Source organism: Aphelocoma coerulescens, chromosome 22, assembly GCF_041296385.1.
Source record: "Aphelocoma coerulescens isolate FSJ_1873_10779 chromosome 22, UR_Acoe_1.0, whole genome shotgun sequence".
Taxonomy (NCBI): Eukaryota; Metazoa; Chordata; class Aves; order Passeriformes; family Corvidae; genus Aphelocoma; species Aphelocoma coerulescens.
Window position 1 is genome coordinate 2,444,681 of NC_091035.1, and position 15,527 is coordinate 2,460,207.

The 15,527-nt window shown below is 45.6% G+C and overlaps 1 protein-coding gene across 1 annotated transcript; it reads left to right on the forward strand.

The window, feature by feature from the left end:
• Positions 1-116: 116 nt before the first annotated feature.
• ADRA1A (adrenoceptor alpha 1A) lies at positions 117-12,288 on the forward strand. The gene is made up of 2 exons (XM_069035420.1): positions 117-999; positions 11,777-12,288. The coding sequence occupies exons 1-2, from the start codon at positions 117-119 to the stop codon at positions 12,286-12,288; spliced, it is 1,395 nt and encodes a 464-aa protein (XP_068891521.1).
• The last annotated feature ends 3,239 nt before the right edge of the window (positions 12,289-15,527 follow it).

A 15,527-nucleotide genomic window follows, 5' to 3' on the forward strand; every position in this document is an offset into this window, starting at 1 on the left:
CTTTTCCCCAGCAAGGTCAGGCAAATGTTGCCTGTAGGACCTTCCAAGAACTGATCTTGTCACTGTTCCTGCCTGGAAAGGTGAAGTTCAGAGGACTCATATGGACATTACCAGCCATGGCTTTCCTCCCTGGAAACTCCTCCGAGTGCTCCAACTGCACCCACTCCATGGAGCCCGTGAACATTTCCAAGGCCATCTTGCTGGGTGTTATTCTAGGGGGGCTGATTGTTTTTGGGGTTTTGGGTAATATCCTGGTTATCCTGTCTGTAGCCTGCCACAGACACCTCCAGAGTGTCACCCACTATTACATCATCAACCTGGCTGTAGCTGACCTCCTCCTGACTTCCACTGTCCTGCCCTTCTCAGCTACCATGGAGATTTTGGGCTACTGGGTCTTTGGGAGAATCTTCTGCAACATCTGGGCAGCCGTTGACGTGCTTTGCTGCACTGCTTCCATCATGAGCCTCTGCATCATCTCCATCGACCGATACATTGGGGTGAGCTACCCACTGAGGTACCCCAGCATAGTGACAGAGAGGAGGGGCCTCCTGGCCCTGCTGTGTGTCTGGGCACTGTCCCTGGTCATTTCCATTGGGCCCCTTTTCGGCTGGAAGGAGCCAGCCCCGCAGGATGAGACTATCTGCCAGATCACCGAGGAGCCCGGCTACGTCTTGTTCTCAGCGCTGGGCTCCTTCTACCTCCCCCTGACCATCATCCTGGTGATGTACTGCCGGGTCTATGTGGTGGCCAAAAGGGAAAACAAAGGGCTGACCTCTGGGCTGAAGACAGAGAAGTCTCGTTCCGAGGAGGTGACGCTCCGCATCCACCGCAAAAACGCACCCGGCGCGAGCGGCTCTGCGCCCAACCCCAAGAGCAAGCACCACTTCTCCGTGCGCCTGCTCAAGTTCTCCAGGGAAAAGAAAGCTGCCAAGACCCTGGGAATAGTTGTGGGATGCTTCGTCCTCTGCTGGCTCCCGTTTTTTGTAGTAATGCCTCTTGGTAAGTAGAGCCAACCCCTGTGCGTGTCTTCCAATGCCTTCCCGGCAGGGAGGGCTACACTTGTGGCTGGGTGTGGTAACGCTGATCAGAAAAGCTCCAAGGGAACAATTTTCTCCTGAAAAGCTGTCAAAACCCAAAACACTCACCACCACAAAGCAGGGAGCGTGAAAAAAACGGGAGTCTCAAATGAGACCAAAGGTGTCTGGTGGTGAGAAACAAAATTCTGAAAACCAGGGAAACAATCTTGTAGTTTTTCCATGTAGAAATCCTCTTTGTGAACTAGAGCAGATATTGTGACCATCTCTGCTGTAGGAACAGGATCTTTAGGGGTCTGTATGTTTATGTTTGCAGCCAGGTGACTTAAACGTATAAATGTCAGGATATAAATACATTCAGGGTTGGAGTAGCTGTTCACAGATCTCCTGGAGCGCTCAGCACTGATGATTCCCACTCTAAGGAAAAAAATATCAGCTTCCTATCAGGCAATTCACCCTGTGAGATACCATAACACCAAACAAAATTAATCTTTTCATCCAATTTTTCATATGACTAGTCAGGAGACAGCAGTGAGGATCCTTCCAACTAATTTTATACTTCTCTGGTTTGCATCTTTTCTGGGAACCCATTGAGCCCACTGGCCAAACACTGGCTCAGCCACCATGCTGGAGATGAATATTTATTCTCCAGCTGTCATTCCAAAGGGGAGCAAAGCTGAGGATTTGTTCTGCTTTGACGGAATATAAAGAAGTAATTAGAATTTTAATTAAACCTTGCTCAGTTACCTTTGATGCAGTTGCAGAATACTAATTTCATACCTATAGCTGAGGGTGAGGGATGGGGCTCATCTCACTGAGCTGCACTCTGCCATTAAATATTGGTTTTTCAAACATGGAAACTAAAATTTATGACTTGGTCAATTTCAGGGCTTTTCTTATGGAAAGGGCTTATGCTGTACAGGAAAAATAAAGTGAGATTTTATGGAAGCTTTAGTAAGTAAGACAACAATATAGACAATTAAGGAAAAAACAGCCTTACCTAAACATGAAAATAAATATTTGGGGGTTTTCTTTTTTTTTTTTTTTCCCCTGTTTTTTCAACCTTATAAATAACTTTTTTTTCAATTAACCTGTACTGGTTTTACCAAGATTTATCAAGACACGCAAAAACCTGTTGCTAATGAGAAAACCCCAAAAATTCACAATTTTTTCCTCTTGGTCAATACTGGCTCGTGCTGGATTGGAACTGTTTCCTAAGGAGGAGCCCTGAAGGGCCTGGCTCGTGCTGGCCAGGATGTCAGCACGTTGGAATGCTGCTTGCCAAGATGACTGAAACATACCCAAGAAGGGTTTGGGAGAATGCCTTAAACACACTTTTCATCTGCAAATGTGGTTGCCCACACAGAGCTGTTGTTAATTAATTTGCTTTGGATTTAAGAAATCTTCTGGGCTCCAGCATGGCTTTGCATCTTCCTTTGATCCCTTGTAAGGGAACTCTGGAGGTTTGTTTCCCTATTTTTGGGGGGGTTACTGGGTTATTTTTAAAGCATATATAATAGGGCTTTCAAAACCTATTTGCTGCTTTTGTTTAAAGACAAAAAAAACTGATTAAACAGAGAAATGGCACTAAAAAAAGTCCTCAAAAAAGCCAAGGACGCACATCTTGATGCAGAGCACTTCCAGGTCTGTCCTGCAGCCGGGTCCAGTTGGGATAGGGAAGGGAAGTGATCCTGACAGGATCTTGTAGCAGGGATCTGACTTTCCAGATGTATAAAATCCTCCTTGTTGAAACCCTGGTGGAGCTCACTGCATGCCTGGCTGGGCAACCAGAGCTTTCACCAGCTCTGCAGCTTTGTGGCCATGGGACAGACCAAAACATGGTCCCATCAACCAGTTCTGGAGGGGTTTGACAGATGTGAAGGTGCCATGCAGGGACATGGTTTAATGGTGGACTTGGATGGTTGGACTCAGTGATCCAAGAGGTCTTTTCCAACCTGAATGCCTACAATTCCATGATTCCATCAGCCAGACCACTCCCAATGCAGATTGCCCACGAGACAGACACCCTTAAACTGCTACAAAAACCTCTTCAGACAACTGTGCTCATCATTCCATGCAGAACAACTTCCCCAAACCTACATTAATTGCACTTTGATTTACAGCACCTTCAAGATACCCACATCCATTAACATCTGCTCTACCAGCCAAGAACTGCATCCAAACAGGAAACACCAGCTTTCCTGAAGTGTATAATAAAGCAGGGTAGAAACCTTTGAGGTGTAGATATGGCAAGGGCAGGAGAGATAGAAGGATATCGAGAAAGGCACAATATCCACGTTGGCTGATGCTGCTGAAAATAACTGGAGCAACAACTGGAGTATCCCTGCCATAAGAAATTATCTGAATTGAAATTGAGGTGTAAAGGTACCAGTTGCAGTCTGTAAGGAATGGGTTTTTTCTTACTCTCTTGGATTGAGTTTCATTCCAAAGGGTCTGTGCAAAATCCTTCAGCCCAATAATCCACCACACCTTCTTCTCACTTGGCTTGATGTTTGTGGGAAAAAACAGGAAATTATAATCCTGTTGCAGGAAAATAATTGAAGCTAACACTTGCTTTTTCTCTGCATGCTGGAGTGTGAACTCACTGCTCACAAAACTTCTGTAACACAAGGTTGTCAGAACTTTGATTTCCCCTGGAAGAAGTCAGGTTTTCATTCCTGTGAGCAGAACCAAGCAGGCATCGGTGACAGCTTCAACTGACAGTCCAGTGACCAAACAAAAACCAAAACAGAGCCAGGAAAGAGCAACTTTGAGCCTGTCTGCATCTCTCAGAGAGGGTTAAGGAGAAGAGCCTGAGCTTATCTGCAGCTCCTGGGCCAAGGGGCAGGGGGTTTGTGGGGAGAGGCTCAGATGCAGCTCCATTTGGGCAATCAGAGCTTGTTGGCCTCTGGCATTCCCAATTACAACCTGCATTTCTGGCTTTTTGTTCTCCTCTTGCAATTCCTGGAAAGGAATATAGGATATATATATAGATAGGTGGGCAGTTACAGAAAGGCTCAGAGCTGTAAGAGCCCAGGAATCGGTGAAAGCCCCCAGTGATGAAAAGTTTTCATGTTCCAAGTGACAGAACAGACGTTGTCCTGTAACTGGAAGACGTTTATGTGTTGTCCTGGGAATTCTTAAAAAGATTTCTTTTCAGCAACATAAAAGACAGTGCTTGGAGGTTGTTTTGAGGTGAAACATGCACAGAACTGATGGAAAAAAGGGTTGGGGGTGTTGCAAAAATGGTCCTGGGCTGGGATTGATGATTTATCTTAATGAAGCCTCAGAAGAGAACAAGATCCCAGAGCTTTGCTTGTGGTCCATTTTCTGTGGCTCAGCTCTGGGTGTAGGCATTGCTTTCAGAAACAGGAGGAAATAAAATGGAAAGTCTGAGCCAGGAGGCCACAGGGGAAAAAAAATCCTAAATGGGGCAAGGGAGAGGAAGGCTTTTAGCATTTGTCAATCATTCTTGTGATTAAGAGAGCAAAAAAGAGGATCCTCTGGAGGGTGTTTGTGTTTGTGGTAAAGGAGTAAATTAGTCTTGTGAACTGACACAAACACTGTCAAGGGAATCCTCTAATCCTGTCTGCAGTTGGTTTCTAGTTACTATTTTGTGGCAGTTTTTTTAACTGGAGTCAAAGAGAACCCCTCTACTTTCATTAGACATAAACAGAAAAATAAAGTACATTTCTCCATCTCTGCCATTGACACAACGTGACCTCTCAGAGGGTCACAAGGCTTAGAGTAGCAACATACACCGACACAGACTCCCCACATGAGTGTTTCAGTGTTCTCTCAGTGATAAAGAGAGAAAAAAAGAAATAAAAGTGAAAAGAAACCCCAGAACAAAGCCCCGCCTCTTTCTCAGCTCAGGGAGAAGAAGAATGTTTGCACTCCTTGAGTCACAGAGCACAAGTGTGTGTGTGTGAGTTAAACCACTGAATGGGGAGAACTTCAGCCATGAAGATAAACAGCCACGACATTTCCATGGCAAGGGTTTTTTTAGGTTTTTTGCTGGTCACAAGGGGCATTTTTCATAATCAGAGACTGCAAAGGTGCTGTTGGTCTGGGTTGATAACTCAGCTAATGGCAAAGATCCCATGGCCATCCCTGGGCCAACATTTCTCCACCATTCCCAAACCCTGAAATATGTCCCAGCGACTCAGAACACAGCAAAGGAGGGGAGGATTCAATGTTAAAAACCATTTATACTAAAAACAGGGGAGGGAAGGTGGATTAGCTGTGCTCTGCTTCTCCTGTGTGTGTGTCACCTGTCACAGGAGCCTCGTCCTTGCCTCAGAATGTCCCTTGTGCAGCCACCACTTTCGAGTCCCCAGAGTAAACAAAGCAGGAGTGTCATTTGTCACTCGCTCTCAAATGTCACAGCACAATTCAGGGTTGGGGAGCGATGGAAAGGCCGTGGTGAATGATTTTCCCACCCCACTGAGCAAATGTCAGGATTTGTCTGGATACGGATAACGGGAGAGACACTCGGCCCTTGCTGAAGGAGATCATTCCTTATTTCTAACTCCAGGGATTACAAAATCATCACAGACAACAAACTCATGAGACAGCCTGAGACAGACCCAGCTTCTCAAACTATTCTCTGGTTGTTTTTTTAATTTTTAAAGGAAAATTATTATTTTACTGTAAGTGAATGACTTCAAGAGCGAGGGCTTTGGGGCAAGTATCAAGTATCTCAAAAATGTCAGCAATGGGATCCAGACCCATTCCACTGCAGTAACAGCTTGGGAGCCGGAATTGGAGTGGCAATTACATTAATTTGTGGAACAATGTGATTATTTGGGTTTACACGGGTAACAAAACCTCAGTTTACCTTCCCATGGTTTTTTATCAGCTTTCTAAATCTGCAGCTGCCTGCAGTGAATCTGGAAATAGTTGCTTGCTGAGACATTTGCCAGAAATATCATCCATCCTAAGTGGGTACAATATGAAACAGAGCATAAATTAGGTCTGAAATAATCCAAATTATCAAAGCAGTGTTCCCAGACTGATCCATTCCTGCTGCCTGACCTTTCCACTGCTCACCTGGGCCCCAACACCCTCCTGGTGCCACAGAGATCTGAATTCAGGGGTTTGGAAGGGAAAACAAACTCGCTCCTCCTTCTATGTCTGTTTATTATGGATCAGGGATAGCCAAGAGCAAAGTGCCTCTCATTTTCCCTCTGGAACAGCCACAATATTCCAGGCCCTGGGGAGGCACAGCTGGAAAGTGCAAGACTTCTTCCTCACATCACTGCTTTTTCTGCACTGGTTGTGTTAATTGATTGTGCAGAGTCCAGGATAATTTCCTACTGTCCAAGGGTTCCTTGATCCCATGCCTTGTTCCATAAAAAATACTCCCCATAAGGGAGCAGTGAGAGCATATGAGACATGCTGGGAGAGTTCATGTGTGTACAGGGGACAGCTGTCAAATGTCTGCAGCAATACATATATATATATATATATAAAATATATAAATACTTGTATTTATAAATACACTTTCCAGAGGGTGGATTGTGTCTTGACCTGAGATGCAGTATAGAACACTTGTCTTAGGGAATGAGGGTTAGAGCTAACACTGGGCTTGGAAGCACAAAATGTAACATATTTATCAATGTTTGTGAGCCATGAGAGATGTAGGGAGGCCCTAGGACACAGTTAATTCCCTTTGGGGTGTCAGTGTTCCTCTGTGCTTCATCCTCTGGGTCTTCATGGCTCTGGAAGAGCTGCTGCCCTCTGGCTTGACCCCTTCAGGGCAGATCCCAGGACCAGAGTTTTGAGCTTTGCTTCCCTGTAACCAGAGCATTCTCCCTGTTCCCAGCCTGAAGGGGCTTCAGGAGCTGGAGAGGGACTTGGGACAAGAGAATTACAGAACAGGGGGGAATGGCTTCCCACTGCCAGAGGGCAGGGATGGATGGGATATTGGGAAGGAATTCCTCCCTGTGAGGATGGTGAGGGGCTGGGATGGAATTCCCAGAGCAGCTGTGGTTGTCCCTGGATCCAAGGCCAGGTTGGATGGGGCTTGGAGCAACCTGGGATTATGGAAAGTGCCCCTGCCCATGGCAGGGGTGGCACTGGATGGGATTTAAGGTCCCTTCCAACCCAAACCAATCTGGGATTCTCTATGGACACAGCCCTGATCTCCCCCACACACTGAAGCAGCATTACCCCCACCTGACCTCTGTGCTCTGCCTCAGACACCACATTTGAGCTACACAAAATAAAGAGGGGAAAAAAAGCAGCAAACATAAACAGAGCTGCAAGATTCAATAGCAGAGATGGATTTATAGCAGAGTTGGATTTGTAGCTGAGATGGATTTTAACACCACAAAGGGCTCATGGGTCACACAAATATACGGGATCTGATTCCCATGGTGCTGGCAGTGATGATGCAGAATAAACAACACAAGTTTTTACAATCTGGGAGGTTCCTAAACCCTCTCTGCTGTTCCATCAGTGAAACAATGCACGACATCAGGGCTGCTTTTTAAACAACCCATAATCAGGCAGCTCTTGTGACAAATGACGAAGTCAAATTACATCTTTGGGAGTGAATTGGCACTTACTCACCAGGAGGGACGTGGCAAACTTATCTCTCAGAGCTGAAGAAACTTCCAGCTGACAAACAGGAAAATAAATGATGAGGGAAGAAAATGTAATCCTGACATTTCCAGGGGTGAGTGATGAAATAATGGCAAAGGATCTTGAGAGGCTCATAGTACATTTTATTTTATTTAATTTTACAAGAAGCAATTGAATTGTGCTACTGACACTGAGTGTCCTCAACCTTTTGAAAACAAAGCAGGAATTCCAGCATCATTTACTCAACCCATGATTCAAAATGCATTAAAAGACCTATTGAAGCTTTCTTTACTGTTCCTCCAGCACAGAGTGCAGGGAGACAGTGTAAGGCAAACCTTTAAACTTTAATCAGGTTTGCCACTATTTACCATTTAATTCCTGACAGTGTGCAAAGGAAGACATTAAGGCCAGTGAATAGCACAGAGAATTCATTTCAAGGAAAACTTAATATCTCAGCAGCTGTTCACCCTCCAGCTCTGCTGGAGGACACCTGGGTGGCACCTGTGATTCCACCTGGCCTGAAGTGAGAGGATTGGAAAGGTTTGCTCTGAGAATTAGGTGCAATCATTCTGTTTTCTCAGCCCTGGATGATGGTGTCCAAGTGTCCAGACTTGAGGTGACACAAACTGGCGGTCACCAAATGGTCAAGGATTGCATGGAAATGCTCATCCCAGCTCCAGCTGCTCTCCCTGCCCTCACTGCTCGTAAGGAACTTGTACCATACGCCCTAAGAAAGAGATAATTCACCACTCTTGTTTAATCTTGTGATTAATTATGGTCATTGTTTAAAAAAAAAAAAAACACACAAAATCTTTGTGGTATTTCTCCTCTGAGTTCGTCTGACCTGAGCTGTCCATCCTGAGGGCTCAGCACTGAACAAACCACTTTGTCACCAGGTTTGAAAATGCCTTCTGCTCATTACCAGATGCATCAGCCACTGAAATTGATCACAACAACATCACTGAGTATTAAAGGTTTGGAAGAAAGGGACATGTTCTTAGGATTCTGTGGGGATGAACACCATTCTTCAAGGATTTGGAAAATAAAATATTTTTTTTCCCTTTTCCTAGATACTCAGGTAGCCAACAGGAAAGATTAGGGAATATTTTTGAGCTACAGAGGTAACTGGGTGGCTGCAATAGAAGGACAGAGATTTCTGTGGCCCCTAAGTGTCAAACACACCCTACAGGGAGGCTGGAGAGGGAGTTTTTACCAGGGCATGCACTGATAACACAGGGGGGAATGGCTTTGGGGTGAAGGAGGGTAGACTTGGATTAGATATTGGGAAGGAATTCCTCCCTGTGAAGGTGGTGAGGGGCTGGGATGGAATTCCCAGAGCAGCTGTGGCTGCTCCATCCCTGGAAGTGTCCAAGGCCAGGCTGGAGCAACCTGGGATAGTGGAAGGTGTCCCTGCCCATGGCACAGGGTTGGAATTAGATGATCTTTCATGACCCTTCCAACCCAAATCATTCCATGGTTCTCCAAAAGCCAGCGTGTAGTGGGGTCTTTAGGTAGCAAAGTCTCTGTGCTGCTAAAGCTCCTTCATTTTCTTTCACTGTGTGTTATTCCAAGGCAACCACGAGTCCCTCCACTGATGAACCAAAAAAGGCTACATTAATAAATTAACATGCAGATCCCACCCCAAAAAAAGAGCAAGGGACAGACTCTGACACTGGCTCTTTTCTATTTTTATCAGACTTTGGCACAGCCCTTGCATTCCATTTGGAGAGAGCCAGGAGTTGCAGCAAACAGGAATTGTTATTGTTTACCCATTTTTACACTCAGCCTTACACAGCTGATTCCCTAATCTGGGATTTGGTTCACCTTTTGTCTCATCACAAAATGGGAAAGCAGCAGATACACTGCATTTAAATGAGGAAACAAACCAAAAAATTGAGCGTGATTTGGGCATTTAGAAGCCTTTCATTATTTTTCATCTGCCAGTGACTTCAGCCAGAAAGTTCTTTGAGAATGTTATTTAGTTGTTTTTCACTAAAGGAGAGAAGCATTAATTTGCTGAGAAAAATTCTGGGTTGTGGATACGCCTGCCCGCTTGTGCTTCACTGCAAAACAGCATTTGCAAAATATTTTTGGTCTTAAAATCTGGTCGATATTGAAAGTAATAATGAAACTGGCTCTACCTGGACCAGCTTGGGGCAACCAGAAGCTACCACTGAGGCAGCAAGACCCATGTTTGGTGCCCAGGTCATATGTGGGGGTGGAATCAGAGGTTCAGCTGCTCCAGTACAGAAACAGAGGTCCTGTGTCATGTTATGCACCGCCTGGGGAAGAGAAGGCTTTGGGAAAGGTTTAGTGTCCCTAAAGAGGCTCCAAGAGAGCTGGAGAGGGACTTGAGACAAGGCCTGGAGGGCCAGGGCAAGGGGGAATGGCTTCAAACTGACAGAAGGCAGGGTTAGAGGGGATATTGGGGAGAAATTCTACCCTGTGAGGGTGGAGAGGGGCTGGGATGGAGAATTCCCAGAGGAGTTGTGGCTGTCCCTGGATCCCTGGCAGTGCCCAAGGCCAGGCTGGACGGGGCTGGAAGCAGCCTGGGACAGTGGGAGGTGTCCCTGCCCATGGCAGAGGCTGGAGTGGATGGGCTGTAAGTCGCCTCCCACCCAAACCATCCTGCGATGATCCTGACTTGGTGTCACTTCTCTGCTGCTGGAACACTCCCAGACCACCTGGTCCCAGGTCAGAGACCCCTGCAAGGCTTCCCACCCTGCCCCGTGTCCTGTCCCCTCCCTGGCAGCTGCGTCCCTGGGCCATGGGCTCTGCTCTGGCTGCAGAAGCTGCTGCCACCACAAGATCGCTCCACATTTCCCGGCAGATCCCGTGTTCAGCAGGATGAGCAGGTCATTAATCGCCCTGCACTGGGAGTGTCTCTGTGCCAGGCAGGATTTTGATGCATTACCACACAGGCAAAACCACCCTGAGAATTGCTGTGGCCACTCGAATGCATTTGCTGCAAGTGCTGCAGCTTTGTTTGACAAAGACGGGAGGAGAAGGGTTCGAGCAGTTCAGTAGCTCTCAGATTTCAATCGGAACACCCTTGCAGGGCATTATCAGCTTTTCCTCGGCCAGGGGAGGTCCAGGGAACAGATCAATCCCTGTAAAGCTTAGGAGCTGCTCCCAGTTCAACTGCAGAGGATGACGGATGCATCAATGCCTAAACCTTCCACAGAATTTCTTTCACATGCTTACAGTTTTTCCAGGGGAAGCAGGGAGACAAGCATTTGTCAGTGCTAAAAGTCCTGTTTATTATATATTTGAGTATAAATTCCAAAACAAGTCACTTTTATTTCTGGGATTTTTTTTTTTATTTTATTTTATTTTATAAAACCAAAAGTTTGGCAATGGGAAAAACATTCTCAAGATTTATAAGCAGCAGATAACTCATAATTCTATAGAAAAAGAAGTGCCAAAGTACTTTTCTTACTAAGGAGCCATGGAAATTCTTGCTCTTTGAATCATCTTTGGAAGGTAACATTGCAAGTATTTATCAGATTATGTGTAAATATAAATATAAAATAAGTAACTAAAATGGCTGCCTATGACACGCTACCCAGTGTTCATTGATATAAGAAGGAACCTTTCCTTTAACTTCTCTGAATTTTAGCTACATTCCATGAGGCAGAATGTGGATAGTTAGATTTTCTGAAGGTTTCAGGGAATATCAGTACCCAATACTTCATCATTTCAAAGACTTTTAGCTGTAACACAGTCAACTCTAATCCCCCTTTTCTCTAACCCTTCTGAAATGGTGTGATTTTCTTGCCATCTGAAGCCCCTTGTGATGACCTCCAAGATATGGCTGTCATTTGGGTAATTAATCTTGAATTAGGAGTCCCTGAGGAAGGAATTTTCCTCTAAGCCTGGAATCAGCCCTCTCACTGCCTCTCTGGCTGTAAATGGGAATATAATGCTTGTAATTATGAAATAACTCTCTTGAATTGATTTCTGATGGAACATCCATGTAATTGTATGACACCACAGATCCTGAAACACTTGTTCCTGCAGGAATTGTGTTTCCAGTCATAATTTTTTCAGGACAGAACAGAATCCTATTTATTTTTTCCAGTGTTTTAGTTTCTTTGGTTACCTGCAATTCCTCACTGCCTCTGCCCTAACACTCTGCGTATTTTCCATTTTAGGTTCTTTCTTTCCTGCAATCAAACCCCCGGACACACTTTTTAAAATAACATTTTGGCTGGGATATTTAAACAGCTGCATCAACCCCATCATCTATCCATGCTCAAGTCAAGAGTTCAAGAAAGCGTTCCAGAACGTCCTGAAAGCTCAGTGCCTCCTGAGGAAGCAGCCAGCAAAGAAGCAAACCCCAAGCTTCAACCTCAACCATCCCTCTGGCCAGAGCATGGAGAGTGGCAAAGGGGTGGTCAGGATCCCTGTGGGATCAGGAGAAACCTTCTACAAGATTTCCAAGTCGGATGGGGTCTGCGAGTGGAAGATCTTCTCTGCCGTGCAGGGCGTGCCCGCCAAAACCGCTGTTTCCAAAGACTGCACGGCTGCCAAAGCCAAGAGCAAAGGGTTCCTGCAGGAATGCTGCTGTGCAGGCGCTTCAGGGAGCCTCGTGCATGAGAACTGCAAAGTGCCAACCATTAAAATCCACTCGATCTCCCTGAGTGAGAGTGGGGAGGACGTGTAAGCAGCTGGGTGCACCAGGCTGGCAGCTCGGGGGCCTCGGGGGGTGTCGCTCTTTTTATGGGGAAGTAGGAGTAGGGGTGGTGATAGTTGAAAGGATCCAGGTATGAACAGGTAAAACAGAGCCAAATTTTTCCAGGAGGGATGCCTGTGAGTGCCGGGAGCATAAATGGAGGCCCTCAAAGACAGTGCATGGCTTCAGTGGATGGTATTCTGAGGGTCCAGCGTCTGCCAGGCATTTCCTTGGCATTTAAAGGCTTTATCCCTCTATTCTCCCCTTTCAAAGTTCCCTGCTCTGATTTAGGGGCAGTGGAGGAGCAAGAGAGAACCACAAAGAAGACTCCATGCTAATTTCAGCCCCGACACTCTCTAATAGCTCCACCTTCAGAGCCATTTTGTGATTCCACCCCTCCCCATAAAGCCAAGCCTAAGCTGTGGATTTCAGTCAACTCCGTTGCCAAGGGAAACTTGATCCAAGTGACTGCACTCCACCGAGCTTCAGAGACCAAGGAGAACTTTTCCTTTTTGTGCAATCCGCCTCCCTAATATGCACACCAAACCAAATGAAAATTTGCATGTGCCCCAGGTTTGTTCGGACAATCTCTGCGCTTTGACGTGGGTCTCATAAAACTCAAAACTGGGTAAGTCCTCATCAGGCAAAGCTCAAAGAGCTCACTTGCACTCATCCTTTTGTTTTTCTTCCTCTGAGTCCAGCAGGAACCTGCTGAAAGGCTCAGTAATTCCTTGCTCAGGTGCTTGATAGCCAGATCAGTGCCACAGTCACTGGAAAAGCTGCAGATTTTTCCTGTCTCCCTGCCCAGTGTTTTGCTACATTCCTTTTCCAGACTCCTTCAATACCAAGTGCTCTAAGCTTTCTGTGAGATCCTGGGTACTCTGGAGTCAGGAACTTTCCCCTTGCTCTGAGCAGGGGGAGTTAAGCATGTTAAAAGGCTTAAGGACATCCATCCCCACGAGAAAGGGCCATCTCTTGGGAATTTGGGAGCAAAGCATTTGGAAGCATGTTATATTTTAATACAGCTAATCCAAATAAATAAATAAATGAGATGGCCAGCATCTGGAAGAAATAGTGGGAGGAATTCTCTGTACAATATTAGAAATAAGCAGCTCTTGACATAACTCCTCCTGAGCTTGCCAAGTAAGAATTTAGCTCCTTGAAACAACACATGAGCCTCTACTCTTGTGTCTGTCAGCTCCTGTGCTGAAGCTCCACTGCCTTGAAAAGGGAAGGGGCTGAGGTAAGGGTCATTCTCACAGGAGAGGACCTTGAAACATCACCTTGGTGGTGTTGATGAGAAATCATTATTTATCTCTCATTCAGTACTAAGTCCCCAATGTCAAGAGGATTTGTCTCCTGTGTCTTTTATTTATGCACTCACAGAACACGAATCTGTAGCATGATCCCATTTTTAGCTTAAATAAGAAATCCGCCTCACTCTTAAGGTTCTTCAGGCCTAGAATCTTAATCTAAAAGTGTGGAAATACCATGTCTGAAAATATTCTCATGGTGCTTCAAGCCAAGAGCAGAAGGAGAAAAGCTGGAAATCTCATAAGAAAGTCACGTGAGACTCATGGCCGAGGTTTCCAGTCTCACAGGGTTCAGATACGTGGGACGTTTATTTGGACAAAACCTGAACTTTGAAACATTTTGAAAAAACACCCCTTAAATTGAGCAAGACTGGCAAGATTTAAAGTCTTCACTGCACACCCTTGGTGCCCAACCCTGTCTTATTCTACAACCAGTACTTGTTTTATAACCAGTAAGGTCCTTTTTGCCATCTCTCCTTCGGAACTGGGAGATTTACACAGGGTTGCTGCAGTAATTTCAGATTTATTGAGGTTTCATGGTGTCAGGCAAAGAGTTGTTGTGGAGATACACATGGTGGCTGCCACAACTGGATTAATTTAACTCCAGAGCAATCCTGATGCAGCACTATAATCTGACCCTGTAAGATGAAGATAAATAAGTCAGCCTGCTGCTGGCAGTGTCAGGATGGACATGGATGCACAGTTCTGCTGTGTGGCAGATACAGAGGTTGGAATATTGGAAGTCTTGGTCTCAATCTTCATCCTTTTTTTCTGTCACCCAAGATGCTGAAGGACCTCTCTGTGTCCAGTGACTCTGAAAAGCTCCCAACCCTCAGCAGCAGGCGAGCCTGGTCCCAGACACACCTCTGCTGCTGCCACATCTGCCAGCAAAAACAAACACATCATTTGTTTGGCTGTCTCAGAGAATTTCTGCAGGAAAACTGCCCTGTTCCCTTGTTGCAAGCAGGGTCACTGGCACTTGTCATCTCGGTGGAGATTTGGACTGAAAAGTCTCAGAAACCATAGAAGGAACTCTAGGAAGCAGAAAAAAAAGGGAGTGCAGATTTAAGCAGCCCATTTTTTTCTGTTATTTAAAGTGAACTTGGCACTGGTGAAAGAGCTGCAGCCACAGAGGCTGACTGTAGCTGTCTGTCTAAAAGCACAAACAGGACAAAAGGTTTTCCCAGTGGCTGGACATCAATCATCACTTCTAAAATCTTCCCAGCATCAGGATTTTGTTGTGTGAAACCCAGCAGGAGCACAGAGCAGAGATCAGAGAGTGGCCAGATGGGAAGGGAGATCAGTGCAGTGCCAGGAGTTCCCCTCAAAGCCACATCCAGTGACCTGCACTGACCGGGCAGTGGATGTGTCCTGACTGAAACCTCCGAGGGATGGCTCTGACATCCCCCCATCCTCTTGGGTCAGGGTTTTCTGTTGGGAGTGACAGCCAACATTTCCATGTGGGGTGGAGCACAGTCTCAGCTGCAAAGAGTTGAGAGCTGGAGCATCTCAGAGAGGACTCTTAATTTGCACAGTCTGAGGCGAAGCAGATCACCAATCCCTCTTCCTCCCAGGGCAGGGAAAGTTCAGTAGTCCAGTTTCCACAGTCAATTCAGATTTACTATCTGATGTTTTTGAGGCTTTGTGTACTTTGCAAGATTATTCAAATCCCAAATACTTAAGTTCTGCCCACTATTCAAATAAATGTCTTCTCATTTTTATATTCTTTATTTCACTCTGCCAACTCCAAGGATAAATTGTGCATTGTGTAAAAGAATATTCTCTTTTGACAGGCCTTAATGTCCTGAAAATCTATAGCACTGAAAAGAAGAAAGATTAAGCCAGGAATGTTTCTTGCTTCTCTACTTGGAATAAGCAAATGGATTTCACAAAGCTTCTATACAAAATTTCCCTGCC